General features: G+C 57.1%; 3 protein-coding genes across 3 annotated transcripts; 2 read left to right on the forward strand and 1 right to left on the reverse strand.

Annotated features, from left to right (window-relative positions):
- Positions 1 to 4,183: 4,183 nt before the first annotated feature.
- On the reverse strand, positions 4,184 to 6,074 carry VOLCADRAFT_98752 (uncharacterized protein; the record flags this gene model as incomplete). Its single annotated transcript, XM_002957615.1, has 5 exons — positions 4,184 to 4,213; positions 4,290 to 4,399; positions 4,469 to 4,537; positions 4,776 to 4,819; positions 5,830 to 6,074. 5 exons carry the CDS (start codon positions 6,072 to 6,074, stop codon positions 4,184 to 4,186), a joined length of 498 nt encoding a protein of 165 aa, XP_002957661.1.
- Positions 6,075 to 8,978: 2,904 nt separating this feature from the next.
- On the forward strand, positions 8,979 to 15,213 carry VOLCADRAFT_98753 (uncharacterized protein; the record flags this gene model as incomplete). The annotated part of the gene is made up of 9 exons (XM_002957588.1): positions 8,979 to 9,063; positions 9,164 to 10,821; positions 11,248 to 11,719; positions 11,947 to 12,824; positions 13,239 to 13,563; positions 13,830 to 13,864; positions 13,998 to 14,173; positions 14,314 to 14,489; positions 14,762 to 15,213. 9 exons carry the CDS (start codon positions 8,979 to 8,981, stop codon positions 15,211 to 15,213), a joined length of 4,257 nt encoding a protein of 1,418 aa, XP_002957634.1.
- A 3,079-nt stretch (positions 15,214 to 18,292) lies between these two features.
- VOLCADRAFT_33026 (uncharacterized protein) lies at positions 18,293 to 19,433 on the forward strand (the record flags this gene model as incomplete). Its single annotated transcript, XM_002957589.1, has 2 exons — positions 18,293 to 18,402; positions 18,830 to 19,433. Coding segments are annotated over 2 exons (714 nt in total), but the record flags the coding sequence as incomplete, so codon positions are not given.
- Between the last annotated feature and the right edge of the window lie 2,080 nt (positions 19,434 to 21,513).

Below are 21,513 nucleotides of genomic sequence, written 5' to 3' on the forward strand. Positions count from 1 at the left end.
AAACATACAGTTCACCACCACCCCTAAGAGACTAACAATCCTCAGCACCCCCGTTTCCCCCCGTTGCGTCCCAAGCCACACACCTCACCCCCTTACGCCCCGGGTTTCTCTCCGCAGGTTGACGGCAGTGGGCCGATGGACACGTACCTGTGGGTGGAGGAGCAGGAGGAGGATGAACTGCACAACAAGCAGCGGGTACTTGCCGTGTATTTGTAGCGGACCTCGCCCCGCCTCCCGCGCCGCCTCCCTCGATCTATTTATCCTCCGCCTGTTGCTTTCTTCATCAATTTCCGTCACTGCGTCACTGCGGGTCCCTCCGGGGGCGGACATCCTCCGTGTCACGGACATCGCTGCAGAGGACCCCTCCAGCACCATGGTGGTGTAGTGCGTTCAGGGATGCTTGGCGGGTTGGGAGCATTCATTTCGGGTATCAGTAATCCGGTACATATTTTACCGATTTATGCGACCACGTTTTCGCGGAGCATAAACAGCTTATATATTGTTGTTTTTGGGTGTTGGAGCTCCATGGAGCAAACAGCAGTCGAAAGTCCCGTTCCCACATCCCATGGTATTCATCTATCTATCTATCATTATACCTATCTATCTATATACATGTATCCCATATTTATATGCGTGGAATTGGGGACATGTCGTCGTTAGTACATGTTGCGGTTGCGGTTGCGGCTGCGGCTGCCTTTGGCGGCTGATGTTGGTGATGACGGGACGGAGAAGAGGACGGCGGCGGAGGAGGATGGTGATGAGGACGACGGATTTGACTCTCGGGCTTTTGCAGCTGAAACACCAGGAGCGAGCAGTGGGCATTGCGGATTATTCTGACTGGCACGGGCACGGGCATGTGTGGTGCAAGGATATGGGAGAGCAGCCTACATTGCCTTGCGTGCAGCTCCCTCCCCCCAGGCCCTTTGCTACTCTCTTGCTCTGGCAGCAGCTTCAATCGTGTGTGGTTCGTCTTTCCCCCCAGGCCCTCTCCCCCTTCCCCCCTCGCACCGGGGCGATTGCACCCGATCCAACCAGCGGGTGGGGAGGAGATAACCTCCAGATAAACCTCCAGCGCTACCCAGCGCACAGGCGAGTAAGCCCTCTATCTGGGCTTAAAGGGTCGCAGAGAGCGGTGAGGCTTGATAACTCAGAAGAGGACGCCGCGTAAGCTTACGCAAGCGAGCTATCGCGCGTGAGTGGAAAAGCATCGCGGTGTGTGCGTGTCTGTTGGCGGGGTGTGGGCTAGGTATTCATGCTATGTAGTAAAGGACTGAGCCTTAAGTAGGGCGTGGCGAGGGTGGCACACCGGCGGCAACTTCACTGAAGTAAGTAGCCGACAGCAGCTGCCAGTGTTGTTATCATCATTAGTAGTAACAGTGGTAGTAGTGGTAGTGATGTAAGTGGTAGTAGTAGTGGTGGTAGTAGTGGTGGTAGTGGTTGTAGATAATGCTACATTTGTGAGGTAGATGGGAGAGGGAGGGTACTGCCGGAGCATGCCCTGAAACAGCCGGCGGCGCTGCACTGGCGAAGGTGGTAAGCGGCCAGGGCACACGGAAGGCTACCAAAGAACCTAATCTTAGTCCCTGGCGAACAGCCCATACCCGCGTGTGGGGAAACGTGGGGCTGGTTTCTAGGGTACGTTTCTAGGGTGCATGATCCCAGTCACGATTGCAAAAGCCAGGAGGCGGAAATGAATTCGGTCCGCGAGCAGCACTGCAACAAGTGTGTTCGCCGAAACATTCCCATCATCCCCATCCCCATCATCATTATCATATTCATTGCTGTTCAGGTTGGGGATGGTCCTCCATAGCTATCACGGAGCATCGGAAGTAAGGAACATATTAAGACATGTGCTGAAAGGAAAGCATGAAATATGCGCATACCTTGCATATACGTCCTTCGCTTGCTTGACAGTTTGCCGGTTTGTTTGTTTGTTGTTTACCTTGTAATTTGTTCGTTTGTCTTTTGTTTGTTCACTGCACGATTGCTGAAGGCCCCAGCTAAAACTCAGAGTGCGGAGCAATGTGGAGCGGGAAATGGCCGGGGTGGCACCGGGCATGATATATAGGAGAGAAGCCTGGGGGCGTCCTCTTGGCATATTGCATACTGCATCGCCACAGGCGTTGCCATGAGCCGGGGTCAGTTCCGGTTGGGTGGGTGGGTAAAGGGTCCACGATTTCGGAGCAGGTCTAAATCATCAGATCAATGCCGTCCGCCTTTGGACATCGACGCGCAATAAACTGTTCATGCTTGGACGTGTGTCTACCCTCGTTTTCGGCTGGCTTGATTTTTCTTGGGCGAAGCGAAGCTCCACCTGCAGTTCCAAAGGCCTCCGACGTGGATGCTGATTTCTGTGGGATGATGGGGCCCCGGCAGCAATCGAATTTAGGTCCAGGATCTTATGCATGATTACGGAGGTCGCATTTCCGTGGGTTTCCGTGGCTGTAGATGCAGGAGATATGTTGTTGGAGGAGATGTTATTGAACTTCGTCGTCACGGGGGTCGGAGTGAGTTAGCCTCGAGCCAGGGTGGGAGCGCGTGGGGTAGGGGGAGGCGAGGCACCCCCATAGGCAACCCCCCCCAAGGCACTCCCCATAATCATCCCGCCACATCCCGCCTTGGCTGCGATGGTGGGCATCTGGGGGAATGTGCAGTGACTCGTATGCCTGTTTTCTTGCATTCATCCACTGCCGCTGATAGCTTCTGCGGCTGTTGCGGCTACAGCTGCTCTCCCTGGTGAGGCGTGAATACGTGGGTGAGTGCACGGCGTGTGCGCTTGCTTACATACATAAATGCACACGCATGTGCACGTGTGCGCATGGCTCAAGTTTTGCGAAGACACACGCTTGCACCTGCTCGCAATGCGCATGCAGGTGCGTCTGTCATTCGTCACAATAGCATACGCCTGTATGCATGCCTGTATACGTCGCATGTAAGCGTGCAACCATGCCTGCATATGGCCAGGCCATATGTCTGAGCGCGACTAAGGTGCATGTATGTGTTTCAGCATAGACATATGTCTGAAGGGTCTCTGTGTTCGTTCGGTGCACTTGGCGGTGTAGTAGTAGCAGGCTGTAGAGGGCGCCGGTAGGATCACAACCTGTGCACAAACACACAAACACACACACACATACACACACATATACGCACACACATACGTACGCACATACGTACGCACAAACATTCTATATGATAAGGTGACGCCGCTTTTGCTGGAAACACGCACATATACCACGTCTGCACAGATATTGATGCACACTCTCGCACTACAGTACGTTGCAATCTTACACATCATGCATTCGGATTCCTTGGTACGGACTAGCTATTGGTTGGTTGCGATGCAAGCGATGTCAGCTTCCGCACCCATGCATGCATATGCACCCCGAAGGTGAGGTGAAGAGATAGGGTGGGGCTGGGGGGTGCAAACCCGCTCATTTCTCCATTTGCTACACTACCGAGAAAAGAACTCGGCTGGCCGCTGCTGCTGTTGCTGTTGAGGTGATGTTGGTGGAATGCTGGTAATGTTGGTGGCGGATCGAGGTATGGGATCTACATAAGGCGCTGGAACTTCGCCTATCCAAGCACCTGGCCACAGCCAGCTAGCAGGCAAGCCTGGCATCGTACCAAGTCGTTATGTAGCTGGCTTGGCTTGGCGGGGAAAAGCTGGTAGTTATATGTGCAGAGAGGTAGGTACGCAGGCACGTGTGTGAGCACGGGCCCCCAAATATAGGTCCTAACTTTCTAAGATGGTTGGATCATTGTCGCAACAGCGGGCACGCGGCAAGATGTGATGATCACTGCCAGTTAGAGCCCTCAAGCGCATCCGTGGCATACCTAGCTAGGCGCAAGGGACGGACTCGGCGCTTACGTTTTGGCAGCTCCCGGCATATTGGGTTCGGCCGTTCTCTACGGTCACCAGCCTGCCAGATAACCTGCTTGCTAATGCCTTAGCCTTTCTGCTAACGATGAACTTCTGTTGCTTTCATTTAATGAGGAGCGGCTCCATATAGAGTCTAACGAAGATATTGTTGCGTTGAACCCGAAACAATTTCTACACCAATGCTTATGCAAATGTCATCATATGCATACGCATACATGCTACAATAATGTGCTAACGCGCGGTATCTTATCCCTGGAATATTCCAGGATCGACTTCAACAAAAAGCGGGACAACTATCCTTCCTCATTTGAGACTGGATGCGCCTTCATGCCACTGGACGGCGATAGACCCGGATGTGAGGAGAGACCTGCAAACACTGACCAATAGCATTAGCCCCTGCAGTGCTCACGCCTGTAATGCCGCCGCTAATGCTTTCTGACGGGCCCACTGCACCACGTCGCGCCGGCGCCTGTGCACCTAGACCGGCGTGGCTGCTCTGGTGAGCAGCGGCCGCGGCGGCTGCACGAGCCATCATGGCATCATTTGCTGTGGCGCTAATCATGCGTCCGCCGTCCGACAACGGCGCACCTGCGCCCTGGTCGATAACCAGGCCATCGTCGCCGGGCGCCGGACAAACCGGGCTCTCCTCGTCTACCGCTGGAGATACAAACAGCCATGGAGCACAATGGAAAGGGGGCCGCGTCAGAAGGATGGCACAGGGCATACCCGAAAAAGAAGCCGGAAAACATGGCTGCCACCCCAGTGAGCAACGTGCCTAATGCCCCGCCAATATTACCATCTATTCAGGATCCGCAGCACATCATCCACCACCACCAATTCCAGAAGACAATAACAGTCGCCACCGCCGCACCGGCTTTTCACCTCTCCGTCGCACCCGGCACCGTACCAGCAATGCTCTCAGCTCTCCAAGGTACCCACCTCCAGAAGTAGAAGCAGCAGTGGCAGCAGGGGGACTGCGGTGTCTCAGCAATGTCATTCGGAGGTTCATGCCGGATAAAACCTGGAGAAGCAAGCTTGCTTACGGGCCCAGGAGTGGACACCAAAGCGCCGTACATTTACGTGAGTTATTGCCTCTGATGGCCGCCGGCAACACAGCTCACCAAGCCTTGTGGGCACGAGGTCATTTACGGATTGCAACCCAGAAACACCAACAGTAATTCATTTCGTTTAGAGCCTTAGGGTCCCTTTTCATTACTGATCTTGTAATAGATTTCCAGGGTTTTGTGTGATTTATTACTTATCTGTGAGGCGCCGGGGGGCGCCTCCGGTCCCCAGACCCCCCTGATAAGTTACAAATCTCCTTGCAAACCCCGATAGAGCCACATGTAGATGGTGCAGCTCTCAGTGTCATTCGTTCGCGCAACCACGCCTCCGCGTGCGCATAGCTGTGAGGGTCTTAGCTGCTATACCAGACATGGGCCATGGACATTAAACTGGAGGTTTTTTGAGAGTAACGATAGAAAACCGAGGTTTTCTGTGAACTCAGAAGAGTTGGTTGTGTGTGTTGGTACGGCATGTAATGCCAGTTAAGGAGGTCGCTCCGGTGTGCTAGAGTATTTTCGGGTTTCGTAGCTACATGCGGGTGTCGCTGCTGTGAGGCGTTAGGTGTCCAGGCCTATTGGTCCGCCTCGCGGTAGCTGGGGCCTCCACCCGGCCTATACCTACCGAAGGAAGACTTATTTCATTTGCTTGCAGGTACCATTTGTAACATGTCTTGATTTCTCGTGAAAACATAAAAGAACTAAAAATGGCCGCCGCCAAGGACAAAACCACAGCACAGAAGCACTGGACTCTACTGGTTCATCGTGTACAGGCCGCTGCTGCTGCTGCTGCTGCTGCTGCTGCTGGCCAACCACTTCCGTAATGCAGCAGCAGAGGACGGGAAAGTGCGGAGGTCGAACAAGTCCTGTGTAAACATGCGCACGCACAGCGCCAGGTGCTCGCCCAGGTCCAGGCGGTTGCGGGTGGGGTCCAGGTCCTGCAACCCTAAGTCCCTATGGCTCAGAACCGACCGCTCATCCGCCACCCCCGACCCGGGCACCATCACGAACAACAAAGCCGAAAACTCCGTCAAGACGCCATTTTTGGATGAAAAAATGAAAACGTACGAGTCGGCCTCGATCCATTTCTTTTGTTCCAAGCCCCAAATCAACACACTGGGACAACTCCCCATTGTTCACAATCCCACGCCAGGCCCACTCTCCGAACTACCATCGCACCTCTCTAATCCCCAATCACCCACTTGACTCAAAAAGCATGGTCCGACACGCTCACGCCAAGCAACGTGTTATCGCGCGTCCCGAGGGCAATGCACCCCACCGCACCGGGTGAGGGGCCGCACCATAGGGAGGGGAAAGGGAGGGCGCCAAGAAGGGGACTCAGGTCGTGGTCAAATTGAATTTGGGTCAGAGCGGACGCATTTCTCTACGGCTCATAGGTCTTTGGTTGAGGGATATCGTACACCAATGCTGATGTACGGCAGGGCCCTGGCCCGCCCGTGCCAGTCACACCAGGGGGAAGGAGGGACAGTTAAGACACACTTAATACCAAGCTCCCTTCCTAACATACTCTGCTGCGCTTAGCTGAAATGCTGCTACTGCTGCCGCTGCCGCTGCCAGCCGCCAGCAAAACATGGTTGCGCAAGCGCTGGCCTCCGAAACCCTTCAAAACCCTGAACGCGTCAAGAGAGCGCAACGCCTCCCCAGCCTCGCCACCCCTCGTCCAATTTCCCCAACTGCGCACTTACCTCCGGAAACCTAAGACAAGCTCGGCCCCAGTCCGCTTGTATAATGGAGGTGCTCCTGGCATCCTGCGGGCGACACGCCTCACCCAGCCATTGTGGCCGAGCGAGGCGCGTCATGGGGAAGAGGACACCCCCGCACATTTTACACATGTAACGTGCAACTCGTCTACAAGGCTACGCAAGGCGAAAAGGCATCGCATGGGGCAGTCGAACAGGAGCCACATGCATACATATATAGGGTTTGGCACTACTGGTAAGGCGCGACCATTGCCCTCGGGAGATCCCGGGAGATCCCGGGATCGATACCCATTAGGGTCAAAGTCCTTCCCATGGTGGAAGGCATTGCGCCCCTAGATGATGGACGGTGGTGACCTGGGATAAAGTTAACCTGCGAGCCGACCAGGAACGGAGTTGGGCCGCTGTTGACCCGGCAGATTCTGTTGGATGCTGGTGGTGGGTGAGGAACCTGAGCGATCCACTGAGAAGTTGACTAGGGTGACTGGATGAGGGAGCCCCGAAATACCGGGGAAGGCAGGGTTTCGCAGGGTAGCTGCCACGGGCGAAGATACACCCCCCTGTTTCACACATCATACATAACGCTGCAACTTCGCTAGCCTACAAGGAGGGGGATTTCGACAACTCGCTCAATGACGCAGGCTCTTGCACACGTGGTTAGGGTGAGGGCTTCTTGCACACGGCTCAACTCCACCCGGCACTTCCGTCACGAGTGCCGCGGACCGTTCACGGCAACAGCTCTCTCCTCGGCAGATCACACAGCCCGGGCAGTGAAACGTACGAGCGCTGCCTCGAGGGGTCCAGTTACACGAGCCGCGGTACCCTCAATCGCGGTGGGGTTCGAACCCGTCTGGAAACAGCCCCCAGGGGCCGGACCAAAAAGAGTAACCACCCTACCCTTCCTTTGGCAACACCCCCGGGTACTTGCCGTACACACATGTACAAGAGATTTGTCTTACACAAGTGCTAGTACCCGCAGCTCTAGGAGGTACTCACCTTCGGCAGTAGCAGCAGCAGCAGCAGCAGCAGCAGCAGCAGCATGAGGACCGCGCTGTCTCCTCACGTTGATTGCAGGACCGGGTTCATGCGGACAAACAGTGAGAAACAAGCGGAAGGAGGGTGCGTGTGTGGACAAGTCAGCGTGTGATGTATCTACTACCGGGTCATCATAGCATATCAAGCGCGATACTACAACTCTATAGTACGACACAGTACGACATACATGTACAGTATAGTACAGCGTGCAGTACATCAGTAGCCCACGAGGCGGAAGCTGTAATGCCGTACACTTACAATCCTACACATCCTCTAGTGGCCGCAGCACCCTGAGGGCAGCGCACCTCACCAAGCCATTGTGGCCGAGTGGAGCGCGCCAAGGGAAAACATGGGGAGGGAGGTTGGTTACGGATCACAACCAAAGAAAAGCAATGCTGTGCGAACATGATCCAGGCATGCGCATACGGACACGCACCCCACCACAGAGCAACATCATGTTTGGCAGGCGGCCGGCAGCTCTAACCAGGATTTGCTGTTTGCGCGCTAGAAGCCTTTCCCGAAAGCTTTGCTGCGCTGTTGCAGCTGTTGCTCCTGCCGCTGCCAGCCGCCTGCCAGCCATGATTGCTTGATACGCACACACTCGCATGAACGACCGAACCCCTTCCCAAACCAGAAGCACTCCCAACATCCCATCATCCCACCATATCTTCCCAAATCCCAGCTTGCCTTCAGCATTGTCAGGCTCGCACATGCTGAGAGCGTCCTGAGGGCAGCGCGACCCGCGCGCCTAACCGTCTCTAAAGGATAAGCCACATCATGGGGAAAGGGAGAGGGCCAAGAAGCGGAAATGGATTTCCAGGCAAGAACAACTGTTGCATGCATGCCGTGCAGCTGGCGCGCAAAATCAGTGACAGACAGCAGGCGAACCAGAGTCCCTCAGGGCTGTATCATTATGATAACCCCGAAAAAGCATAGGTAGGCACTGTCCAGGTTGGCCTTGCATCCTACGATAGGTAATGCGTGGCTCGAGCACCGTTCGATTCATAGCTTTCGCGTGCGCTTTAGGGCTCTTCATTTCTGGCTCCGAGACGCTTGTACGGTAACGTTTTGTAGATAGATGGAAGGAGTAATCCGTGGACATTACAACATCCGGAAGTTATCACCACTTACGTGATGCAGAAAAATAGCTTTTAACATGCTATGACACATTCGTGGAAAGCTTTGCGGGAATCAACATTTCGATTTCGACATGAAGGCACTTTTCTTACCTTAAACTGAATGACTAGTAACAATATAAGCTCCATTTATGTGTCGCTTCACAGCATGCCAAGACAAAAGCGTGGTGTGGAGTCCGAGCTTGCAGTGCGGCAGGACTGTAAGAGACAGAAGCAACGCAAGGACGAACAAGGTAAAATACAGCTTAAGGCATCAACTGTTATGTTTTGGCGGCTGATAACCCTCAGCCGCCCTACCGCTGTGTACATGGCCCTCACACGCTAATCCCGCAGCCACAACGCAAAAGAACGTTGCTGCCAACCAGCTTGTGAAACGCGGCAGAAATGCCGCTGCCAATCGACAGTCTATTACGGCGAACGCTGACGGTGACAACAACGACGCCGTAGCGGGAACTAGTGCCGGGGGACAGGTCTTCCCTGCAGCACTGCAGTCCCCATCCGGGGGGTTGACTCCAGGCGCCGTTTCCCGCACTGCCATTGAACGGTCGCAAGGCTTGTTGCTCCCAACGACACTTGTCCTGCGAACCCTTGCTGACCTGATTACTGAGGCGGCCGTGGAGCCTGGAACGTCTATCCGCCGCATCGGTCCCATTGCGGACCAGCTCGAGGCCTGCGCATTTCGAAGCAATCATCACCTCGCGTTACGCATGAAGGGCGCGCCGCTGGCGGACAGCGCTAACGACGGAAACGTTGATCATGCGGCCGATGGGGGAGGTAGCACTTTTGGTGTTCCCCAACCTCAACGGGGCAGTGACGCCCAGAACGGTGCTGCAGGGGCTGCTACAGCCTCTGGAAGTGCTGCTACAGCTGCCGGTGCCCAACAACTTGGGAAGGCAACGGGCAGGCGGGTGAAGGGCTACGGGGCTAAATATTTTACAGAACGATGTTCTTTGCTCTTAAACTCCGCTGCATCCTACCGCGCCTTGGCGGCCCTCCTGGAGGCCCTCGTGGACCAGTGGCCACCAGCGGACATTGCCGAGAAGCTGCGATCGCTGGCAGACCGAATCGCTACGGGGGGGCCCCGAGCCTCCTGTGCTTCCGCCGCTACCATAGCCACTGCGCCGTTACAGCCAGCCGCGACAGCCGTCGCCGTCACCACCAACGGCGGTGGCGATGTTGGTGCATGCGCCGAGGCCCTCGTAGCACAGATGGCAGCCCACCCCAAAATGCTGTTGGGAGATTCCCGGTCGTCGAAGCTCAGGACTGCGCGGATGAAGATACTGAAGACGTTCGGGTCCGAGCATTCAACGCCAGGAAGGCCCTCAGCTGAGCCGGCTCGCGATATTGGCGCTGGTGCTGGTGCTGGTGCTGGTGCTGGTGCTGGAGGGGGCGCTTCGACTGAGGGTGATGTTGAGAGACTGAAGCCCCTGTTATGTGCACTCTTGGGGCGTAGCATGGGGGTCTTGAAAGGAAAGCAGCCTGCCAGCAGTCAGGGGCGTGGGGTCGTCGATCGGCAACGGAAGGTGGCGGCGGCGGCGGCGGCGGAGGAGGAGGTGGCGGCCACAGCGGAGCAGTCGGCAGACCCGGTGGACGCGGCCACCACCCAGCGCCCGCAATCCCGCGGAGGGCTGAAGGCTTCGGATGCGGCCGCAGCGCCATTGGGGCCCAGACCTTGTAACATGACTGGGGCAGCACTACCACCACCGTCACCATTACCATCACCGTCACCAGGTTCACACCCGTTCATCTGGCAACTGGTGGTCGCCGCAGAGCGGGCAGCGGCCTGCGGGTCGCCCGGCCTGGCGGCGCAACACACCACACGCTCCCACTACCCGATTTCTTCATTTACAGCGCAATACTATCATCATGATCATGATGCCGTCGGGAGCGCTGCTGGGCAGCTGGCGCCAGTGCCGAAGAAGTTGCGGTACGAGCCTGGCGGTTGGCTGAAGGCGGAGGAGCGGCTGTTGCGGCGCTCACACCTGCGCCAGGTACGCACATGCCCGTGAGCATGCAACCGCACTACTGGCCTGGTAGTCCAGGGAAGGCATATCCTACCGGACGTACAACACGCAGGCACAGGCTCAGGGGTTTAGATTCTTGCGGCACTGTGTGTGTGTGTGTGTGTGTGAATCGGAGTGAGCACGGCGTTGCGTTGGTAAGGTCGTCCACACGGCGCCGCTCCATCATGTTGCACTGTTACGTGTTTTGCTTTGTGTGTAAGGAGTGGGTTGTCCAGGGAGGAGCTCCTAGGTTCGCTGCGTCCTTACGTGGTGGTTTGTACTACCACCAGTTCTCCCGACCGGTATCCACTTACCGGTATCCACTTACCGCGGTATCAAGGGCATCTGCTGTCGGCACACCCTCCTGAATGCCTGTTGAATGCCGCCTGGGTGCTTGGTTGATGTTGCTTACAGGTCAATTTGGCTTGCGAGTTGCAGCTGCTGTACGACACAGCGCGTGCGGCTCGCAGGGCTTTCCCGGTGGGTATGTTGCTGCTCCGAGAGCCCGCCGTACAAAACTCGATCGGGCAGCACCAGCAGCACCAGCAGGTGGTGATGATCAGCGCGCCGCTGTGGGCCGCATGCCTGCCGGCTGCCGCTGCCATGACCGCCCCACCGCCCGCTGCAGCCGCCGCCGCCGCCACCACCGCCGCCACCACTATCACCACCAGGACCAGGACCAGTGGCGGGGATAGCGGTGGCCCCTCCAGCGGCGATTGGGGACTGCCTGCAGGTCCGCCTCTGCGGCTGTGTCGTACACCTGAGGCGGCTGCTGAGGCTGTTGACATGGCATTGCTGGCGCTGCGGGGACCGTTTGGAACGCCCCTCAATCTGGGTTTGGGGGCGATGGCTCGCAACAACCTTGACATGATGCTACCTGCGAGAGGTGCGGCCGTTAGAGGAGCGGTGGGGGTTGCGACAACATTGGAGTCACCCCGGGACGGCCACTGCCGGGTGGTGGCGGCTGAGCGGGCTGCTCAAGCCCCCTAAACCCTAAACCACGAGCTTCGGCGGGGTTTGTTCACACACCAGTTTATTCTCCCCCCCCATTTTCCCCTTTTCCTGCAACTCCATCTTCTACTGTTAACCCCCCAAACCCGTACACGCGCACAGGCTCGGACCTCCGGTCGCGTCTGGGTGCCATACGCCACTCCCTGACACCCCCTGTTCCTGTTGGCGGCTCGTCCACCTGCTCCGGAGACACGCCCCCCGCGGAAGACAATAACGTAGTACGAGTGCGGTTCGGCTGCGGCGTCTGTGCCGCCTGCCGCGACCCGCTAGCCGGGGAGCCGTGCTTGCGGCCGCTCACAGGGCTGGTCGTTCACGAGGTCACTCTCCACTCCGATCGAGGGTTTGGAGTTAAGGACGCCCTGCGAAGCGCACTGGGCTGGGATCCGGAGGCGACATACACAGCTGCGGCAAGGGCGGCGGGGACGAGGGTGGCAAGGGCGGCGCCTGGCGGCAGTGGAGAAGCTGTCATTCGCGGTCGCAAGCGGTTGCGTGGCGACGGCTGTGAGGGGGAGGAAGCGGCGGCGGCGGCGGAGGAGGAGGAGGATGACGTGGTGGAGGTGGAGATGGAGGACGCAGCAGCAACAGCAGCAACTAGAATGGGAAGGCGGGCGGGGAGGCGGCAGGGAGCAGATGTGGAGGAGAGGGAGGAGGGGGAGGGGGAGGGGGAGGCGGTAGCGCGGGACGACGGTCGTGCTGATCATCAAGGTGTAGATGTCGACGACATGCCGCTGCAGGAGCGCCTGCTAGACACGCGGCAGCGGCAGCGGCAGCGGCGGAGAAAGAAGGGGAAACAGCAGCAGCAGCAGCAGCAAGGGGGGGGACGGGAGCGGAAGACACCCGCCGAGGTGTACTACATCGGGGCGCCCGACGGGGAGGTGGTGGCCGCCCCCGGCACCAAGGACGCTCGCCACATCACAAAGGACGGCCTGGTGCTGGACGGGGAGAAGTTTTTGATGAAGGACGGCCTCCCCTACTGGCTGGTACGTCATGGTACGATATGCTTCGAAACCGCCCCTGTTGATTGTTGTATGAATTGCGGGAATGTGGAAAAGCCGAACTAAAACAAGCGGTATAGAGAGGGGGAGAGAGAGAGAGAGAGAGGTCATGCAAAGTGTTCCCCAACGCTTGTGTATTTCTACTTGTCTTACGTTTCCAGCCTTTTGCTTGGGAAGACATCCTCTGTCCACCCCACCCCCCTACCACTGCAGCTGCAAATGTTCCTGATTCTGTGGTGGCGGGCCTTATGATAAATTTACTTTGCATGAGGGTGGCTGCGGCACACCTCCCCCCACCCTCTTAACACCACGCCTTTGTTTACCCTATTATTCCCCTGCTGCAACCGCCACAACCGCCAACCACCGTCCGCGGCTCAATACGGGTCTGAACGAGTGCAGCCCATGATAGCTTGGCACGCCCGCGCGGTGGAAGCCAACATCAGCGAGTCCGTCCTGAACGCCCGCTGCTGGCCGCGCATCCCCCGCCTGGCGGTGCTGCATGACCCGGTGAAGGCCCTCCCGCTGCGGGACTTTGTGTGGGAAACTGAGGGGCAGCTGCACACCCTCGCTGCGCCCGTGGCGGCGGGTGCGAGGGGCCGTCGTCTGCCTGGCTGGGTGGGTCTGTCCGGGCCGCATAAGCAGCACACCAATGTGAAGGTCCGGCAGCTGCTTGCGGACAGGTTGAGGGATCACGTGCACACGGCCGCGGTGGTAAAGGCGGCAGGTGGGCGTGCCTGGTGATGGTGGTGTGGGGTGGGGTTGGGGGGGTTGGCTTAGGGGGCTTGCAATAGGGAGGGCCGCTGCGTGCGTGCGTGTGTGTGTGCTTGTGTGTGTATGTTTTCCGTGTGTGTGTTTGTGTGTGTTTGTGTGTATGTCTATCGTGATGGTGTGCGTGTTTCTATCCGTGTTTGGTCGGCGCAGAGATCTATGACGTGGTACACAGCAGAACTACAACACCCCTCACCCTCACCTCACCTCACCCTGCCACAGGACTGGGCCTGGTGCCCCTCTCTGACGCCTTCCAAGTGCACTCCCCTATCTGCTGGTGGTGTGGGGCCCTCGGCCACGTCAGCCGCCTGGCTTGCCCCCTCCGTCGCCTGTGTGCCCCACCGCTGTACGCAACCCCCCTCCCCCACCACCACCACCACCACCACCAAGACCACCAGCAGCAGCATCCGGGACATCCAGGTCAGCAGCGGCCCCCGCCACGCGGGACTCACCCCCGGAGGCTTCCCCCAGAGCCAGCACCTCACCCAGCAGCTGTCGATAGCGATCACGATCGTAATCATGATGATGCGGCGGCGGGTGGGGCTACCCCCACCCCCACGGCGGTGGTGGATAGAGGGGAGGGGCTGAACTCCAGTACCCACCACCGGGCGGACCGGGGCGGGGAGCCCCTGGCCCTGAGCAGCGGCCTACTGCCCCGGCGGCACCTGCTGCCCACCGGACTACCCCGCTCCGCACACCACTACAGCAACCTGATGGGGGGCGGCCTCGCGGAGGTCCCCCCGCTAGGGGAGGGCGGCTCGCTGGCGCTGCTCGGGGCCCGGGGGAAGGCGGCGAAGCGGCAGGTGGTGCCCCGGGGGGTGGAGGAGGCGGAGCCGGAACGCCAGGTCGCTGAGGGGCAGATGGCTGGACACCATTTGGCAGGTGGGTGGGCAGTGGACGGGGGGGGGGGGGCAGGGAACGCCACATTTAGGTGGTTGTGGTGGTGCTGGTTGCGCGTCAGTCTGTAACCGCCGACCCTCTCTCCATCTGGAGCCATCCGGAGCGCCCATCCACTCCCGAGTATTCCTTCTTTCCCCCCTCGTAGCCCCTTCCCTCCCCGGCGGCGATCTCTACCCACCGTGGTCCTTCCATTTCCCCCCCCCCACACACACACCCGCACCCCGGGGTCTCCCTCCGCTCCCTCCCATGCGCAGCCGGTACCGAGCCCCCTCCCCCCTGGCTGGCTCAGCTCCAGCCGCCCACCCTGGACCTCATGGCGGCGCTGGATCAGGCGCACTGCTGGGCTCGGGGGCTGCAGCCGGCTGGCAGGAGGATTGCAACTACCAGCCTGCCACCGCCACAACTGCAGCTACCACCTGCAGCAGCTGCTGCTGGTGCCGCTGCTGTGGCGGGGAAGGAGGAAGAGGGCGAGGGCCATAGGACTGCGGCAGCATCGAGTGGTACTGCGGGGCGCGCTGGTGGTGCTGGTCCTGCTGGTCGTACGGGAACTGAGCCGGCTGGTGGGGATGGTGGTGAGGCCGGGGTTCGGGAAGTGGGCTGGTGTTTACTGCCCACCCCTCAGACGGCCCTCAGTTACGAGGAGCTGCTGTTCCTGGCGCTGCTGGGAGAGGAGAGCATGAGGGCCGTGGAGGATGGGGGCGGCTGAGAGGAGGGCGGGGGGCCCGGAGGATAGGGAGGGGATGGACGGCAAACGCGGGGTTGTAGATGGGTGAGTGGGGTTGAAGCAGTGGTGCTGGTGGCGACGGTAGTAGTAGTAGTAGTAGTAGTAGTAGGAGGAGGAGGAGGAGGAGGTGATTATACATGGGCTGTGCCGCCGAGTCCTGGACTCCCGGGAGTGTCTGGTGGTGTTGTCTATCATCAGCTCTATTACCGGCTGGAACCCTTGATGAGCAGTTTTAGTGATTCGAGCACACTTGTTCTTCGGTAAGCAATGACGCTTCTGACTCTTGCCATCATTACTGAGCCTTTTGTCCCTGCCACAACCAAACCTAATTTGCTATTCTCCAGTCCTTCGAGAGGATGGTTTAAACATATCTTCCATGGGGCTATCAAATGGTTTTGGGGGGGAGGGGAGGTGTGGCGGGAGTTTGCCTTCGAGGGAGGGAAAGAAGAGGGAGAGAGCATATCGCAGTAGCAGCAGCAACAATATCATGATTATCAGAAGCAGGATTTGTTTGCGAGCGTTTCTTTCAAAATTCTTGTTTGAGCTGGATGATGCGAGTCTAGGGGACGGCTGAAGGGCCTCTAGGGGTGGCAACGACGGCTAGAGAGAGGAACAGGGAAAGGGAGGAGGGGGAGAGGGAGGAAGGGGGAGATAGGCACTTTAAGGCGGGACACCCGCTCACTCGCTCTCTTTGCTTGTGTGCGCTTAGCTTTGCTGTCGCCATGTGTCGCCATGTGCCGCCGTGAGGTCGCTGGGGTCACCTGGTTCCCGGTCCCGGGTCTTCCTGTCTGAGAAGGCGCACCGGAGGTTGTGGGTCTGGAGTCCAGCAGGTGGTGCCTGGTGGTGCAAGACGCGGGGTACAGACGTACAGACGTACACAGCCGCAGTCACCCTCATGGTGGAGAGAGTGGTGTGGATTCACGGATGGAACGGTCGCTGGGAACTGAGCGACCCCCCGGGGGACTCCTTGCGTCACTTCGGAGTGTTGAGTAGATGTGTAGCGTATATATATGTATGTATGTAGGTGCTCGTCGACTGCGGGCCGTCGGAAGCACAAGCTAGCTCTATCCGCGTGCTACTGCCGCGCGCTTCCTTCCGTCTTTTCCTTTTCCTCCCACCCACATGATCTTGGCCGTATCCTTGACTCTGTGTGTGGGGGGGAGATGTGTGTGTGTGTGTGTGTGTGTGTGTGTGTGTGTGTGTGTGTGTGTGTGTGTGTGTGTGTGTGTGTGTTTGCTTAGCCGCACCCTGTGTGGCTAGCAACCGTGGTGGAGTACGAAGGGTGCAGCAGCAATTGAGTTTGGTAGCCGTTGTATGCTTGCTCGTCCGATCTGGTCCAACCTGGCTGCCGTGCTCCCCGTTCCGTTGCAGTGCTGAGGTCGTGTGGACGTCAATGTCAATGTCAATGTCGATGTACCATATCATGCCCATATCCTCATTCCGCGTTCAGACTGCGGTGGGTGAGGGTGGTAAGGCATGCGTGAGTAAATTGGTGCATCAGTACTCGCATGCGACATCGCTGTGGATGTAGGTGTAGATGTGGCGATATCTGGCCATGTGTGTATGCCACCAGGCATGCGGGTGCTCATTGGCAAGGGGGTGAGCTGCCGGGTTGGGGGCTTGGGCGCATGCTAATGAAGAGGAGGGGAGGAGGCGGAAGGACCACAGGGCGCTGCTCCGGTCAGAGGCAGCAGGAATTGTCTGGATGTGCTCAGGCTTGTGTTTCTAATGGGGCCTCTTCCACATTTCTCTCATTCTTCCTCACAGTCTCTCTGCTAATGAATTGCGCTGCGGGTCCTGTCAGCGGCAACGCAGAGACAGGGATGAGTAATGCTGTAATAAGAACTGCTTCAAGCGCAGGCGTAAATGGGAAAGTGTATCTTCCTAATCATGTACCGTATGTAGACACATCGTGTGAGCTCGCTAGCTTCGCCTCCTCTGTTGAACTCTCAGTTTACTCAGTTTACCCAGAATAAGCACCATCCGTCTTAGCCACAGATGTGTGAAAAGCCAAAATGTACGATACGCGGGCACGGTCAACAGCATTATCGAGTACACCGATAGTGCTTCACCGTCTCCATGCACATCCACCGAAAGTGTTCAGTCAATTATAGAATTTTCGAGGTTTGTTATTGTATCATGGACACGCCTGGAGACCTGATGGATTACCGGCACGCAGTTAACGGCAATGAACGGACGCATTAATGTTGCTCAAACAGATTACAAGCTGATACAAAAAAATGATACGACTTAGCTCTTAGTGCGCTTAGAGAAGCTCCATAGGATTGGAAGAAGGGACGTCACCCTAAGTAAGAAATGACATTAATTACGCTCTATGGGCATGGGCAGCACCGTACTATGACAAAATTGCATTTCCTTAAATTACTATTTAAATTACTATTGATTGTATAAATATGTTCCGTGATACACCTCTGCGCAAAACCAAGCACCGCGAAGAATACTTTAAGTGTAGCGCCGCGCGACCGCATGCAACGCGTTTTTCAGAAGACGCATATAAATTGTCAATGACTTGGTTGAACGACTCTTCATATTATATTGCACCTGTGTTCTCCGGCCACGTCTTCTCCTGAATTTTTCCCTCTGAGATTGCAAAAGTATTTTCAGAGCAGATTCTAATTTATACAGGTGGAAATTGAGTCCTCGATCGCAGTTGGGACCCTCGTTGCGTTCGCTATTAGTAAATGCATCTCGGCACCTGGGGACACCTGCACCTTGCTATCATATCCGATATCAAATTTTCCAGGTATGTTTCTACTGCGGTCATGAACACATTCTAGCGTGTTGTGCAGATGTGAAAACGTGTCTGACAATTCTTCCGCTGGGATGTTGCTCTCACGTTGCATTTCCGTGAAACCAGCGTTGCGCAAGTTAGGAGTCGATAGTTTCGTCGATTTTGGCTTAGAAACTGCACCAGGCACTGCTTTACAGGTGATGCGTGATGGTGGTTGACACGTAACACTTGACTGCGAACTCATTGACCGAGGACGACCCCACAACAGCAAGCATGCCTGCCGAAACGGACCATGACATAATCATCCAGTTTTTTGGGGAAATACCAAGAAAGAGTGCCGCCATCGCTGCGCTGATTCTCTACCTGGTGATCAGCATCGTGGTCTTTGCCATCACCTGCAAGACAAGATCGTGGTTCATGTAAGTTACACAACAGTGCCTGTCCGGCCACTACTTCTCATGTACGGCCACCAACCGGTCTTAGGACGGCCTGGGAGACCGTCGACCTTTCAAATGCCTTGTTGGGCACCTCAAGGCCCCATCAAGGCTTCGATGCCTTGATGGACCTGCAAGAAAACCTGACTGTCCGCATTCGTTGGGCATAACACAGACTGCCTTGATACTGTCTTTCGCGCCACAACCTGCACAACCCTGCGACCCGACATTTCGTGCACCCGCCTTCCGCGGGACGCTAATCCCACACACCACCACACCCACGAATGAACTGACGCCCCCGAGTGCAGTCGCGTTTGGGTGTCGTACATCACCCAGCTACACTACCACCTCGTTCCCCTCCTCCCCCTTCACACGGCTCCCCGTACCAACCTGCCCATGTCATGACACACAGGTTGACGGTTGTGCTGACCGGGTTACTCGAGGCTGCGGGCTTTCTGTCCCGCGTGATGATGGTGCAGTCCCCCACTTACATCGGCTACGTGCTGATGCAGTGCTTCCTGATTATTAGCCCCGTGCTGCTGGCCATTGTGGAGTACATCTGCCTGGGCAAGATGACCGGCATGACCAAGGCGGGTCGGGAGTCCCGACTTATGCGGTGGCAGTCTCGGCTCTTCGCGCTGTCAGACGTGTTGTGTTTAACTGTGCAAGGCTCTGCGGGCGCCATGTTGGCGAGCAAGGACCCCGGCACGTCGCTCTTCGGCCGTAAGCTCATGCTCGCAGGTCTGGCGGCGCAGTTGGTGTTCTTCACATGCTTCACATGTCTGTGTGCGTATGTACAGCGCAGCCCGCGGTTCGGGTTGGGAACGTTGAAGCCAGCACGGCATGTATTTTGGACGCTGTACTGCACAATTGCTCTAATGTATGGCAGGAACATTTTCCGTGTGGCAGAGTTTAGTGATGGTTATCATGGTACCTTGGCGAGCAATGAAGAGTATTTTTACGTGTTTGATTTTATGCTCATTTTTGGATGTTTTCTGTTATTCGCCGTACAGCATTACGGTGTGTATCTGCGAAAGGTGCGGGTGGAGTTGGAGGCTGCGGTGGTGGCGGTGGATCAGCTGAAGCCATTTACGGAGACAGAAGCTGATCCGACTCTTTTGTGGAAAGAGCAGCAGAAGCAGCAGCAGCAGCAGCAGCAGCAGCAGCAGCAAGAGGAGCAGCACGTGAAGAAGCCACTGGAGTTGGTGGTTGTGGTGCCCTTTGCGGTGGCTGAGAAACGAAGTTCTCCTCCCCCGTGTTTGTGACCACGCGTGCATGTAGGCATGTATGTAGGCATGTAGACATGTATATGTTGTTACAGGGTGGTTAACTTCGCCAGCGGCCCCTTTCCGGGGCAGTCCCTGCTCTCCCCTGCTAGAGGGGCACCCTAATCCGTCACCCCATCCGACTTCAGAATGTATTCGTTGGGTTCGGCAACTCACCACCAGCATCCAACCAAATCTAGCGGATCAACGGCGCATCAACTTAGTTCCTGGTCAGCTCGCAAGTTGATTTTATCACGTCCTACATCGTCCATATGATGGGGGGCCACCTCCCATTTCATCACTCCCATTTCATCACTCAGACATGTATGTATGTAGGCATGTGTGTTGGGGAAGGAAGTTGGACGACCGTGGCGATTTTCGATGGCAGTTGGATGCACTGGCTGCTGCTGTAATATGGTAGGTATAACAAAAGCGAGAGGGAGGTTGTATTGCCGTGCTTACGACATTTTAGTCCGAAATCTTCTCGTCGCACTGTTCCAACTCCTCGATGATATCTTATATCCGCTGGCAATGGGCGGCCTGTGGCGGCGAATTTCAGTGCGGTACTGTCAAATGCACCGCGGGAACGGGTGTCCCGAAAAGGAGAAGAAGCGTTGAATAGTGCCGGAAGGCGGCTAGGGCAGCAGCCCATCGTGATGGTGACGACGACAATGATGACGACCTTCGTCCCCCGGTGCTACCATACGCCGTTGTGGCAGTACCGGGGCCACCTGAGGAGGATACCCCAGAATTGGATGGGCGACCGTGAGGAGGGGGTGCACCCTGGGTGGCCTCACTCACAGGGAGACCACCCTCCCCCAGCGATTGCACCAGGTCCTTATATCCTTTAGGTTGGGACACGACCATGAGCTTCTGGTGTGATGTCTGACTACCACTGCTGCCATTGCCGCTACTTCAGACACCTTCAGGACCAGCTGGGATGAGCCACACAGCTGGCAACCACCAGCACCAGTACCACCAAGGTGGTGCTGTGCACACCAGCTGTCCCAGAGCACGCCCCAATGTCCCTCAACCTTGTGATCCGAGCTTCCGGGATCAAGACCTGTTAGGGTCGCCACTACAGCTGCTTACTGCGATTTCTTTATTTGCAGCAGCGACTCTGCCACCACCAGCACCAGTACCACCAGGTCCACCAGTATCGCCGAGCGACTCTGAATCGTCTATGTCGGACAACCGACCCAACCACCACCGTAACGGTCCCCAAGGCTGCCAAGGCAACCACCCCAACCACTTTATCAACCACTGCACCAACCTGCTGGCCGACTCATTCTCCGCCATCCCGGAATATGCCACCCTGCTATGCTGCATATACTGCGAGAGGCGGGGTACGGCAGCCTGTGGGACGAGCCGTGTTACAGGTACATGAGCAGACGCTGATGTACCTGTGTGTGTGTGTGTGTGTGTGTGTGTGTGTGTGTGTGTGTGTGTGTGTGTGTGTGTGTGTGTGTGTATGTGTGTGTGTGTGTGTGTGTGCTTGGGGGGGAGAAGGGGCGAGGGGTGGCTGTGGACAAGGTGGGTGGATGCGTTGGGAAGAGAGAGGGTGCTTGTGTGTGTGCGTGTGTCTGTGTGTGTGTGTAGCAGCTGACCGCTGAAGAGGTCTCTCGAGTTGCTGGTGGTCACGCTCTGCGCGTATTTATAGCGCTGTACTGTGTACCGGCTGCTACAGTGTGTAAAGGGGGTAGGACAGGATAACTCAGAAGGGGCCTCTTGTGATGAAAGGATGAATGACTTGCGCACCCTCATCGGGACGTGTGCTAGGGAGATGTTCGGCGTCGCATGGGGAAAGGTGAATTTTTGAAGCGTGACTGGG

Source organism: Volvox carteri, assembly GCF_000143455.1.
Source record: "Volvox carteri f. nagariensis unplaced genomic scaffold VOLCAscaffold_76, whole genome shotgun sequence".
Taxonomy (NCBI): Eukaryota; Viridiplantae; Chlorophyta; class Chlorophyceae; order Chlamydomonadales; family Volvocaceae; genus Volvox; species Volvox carteri.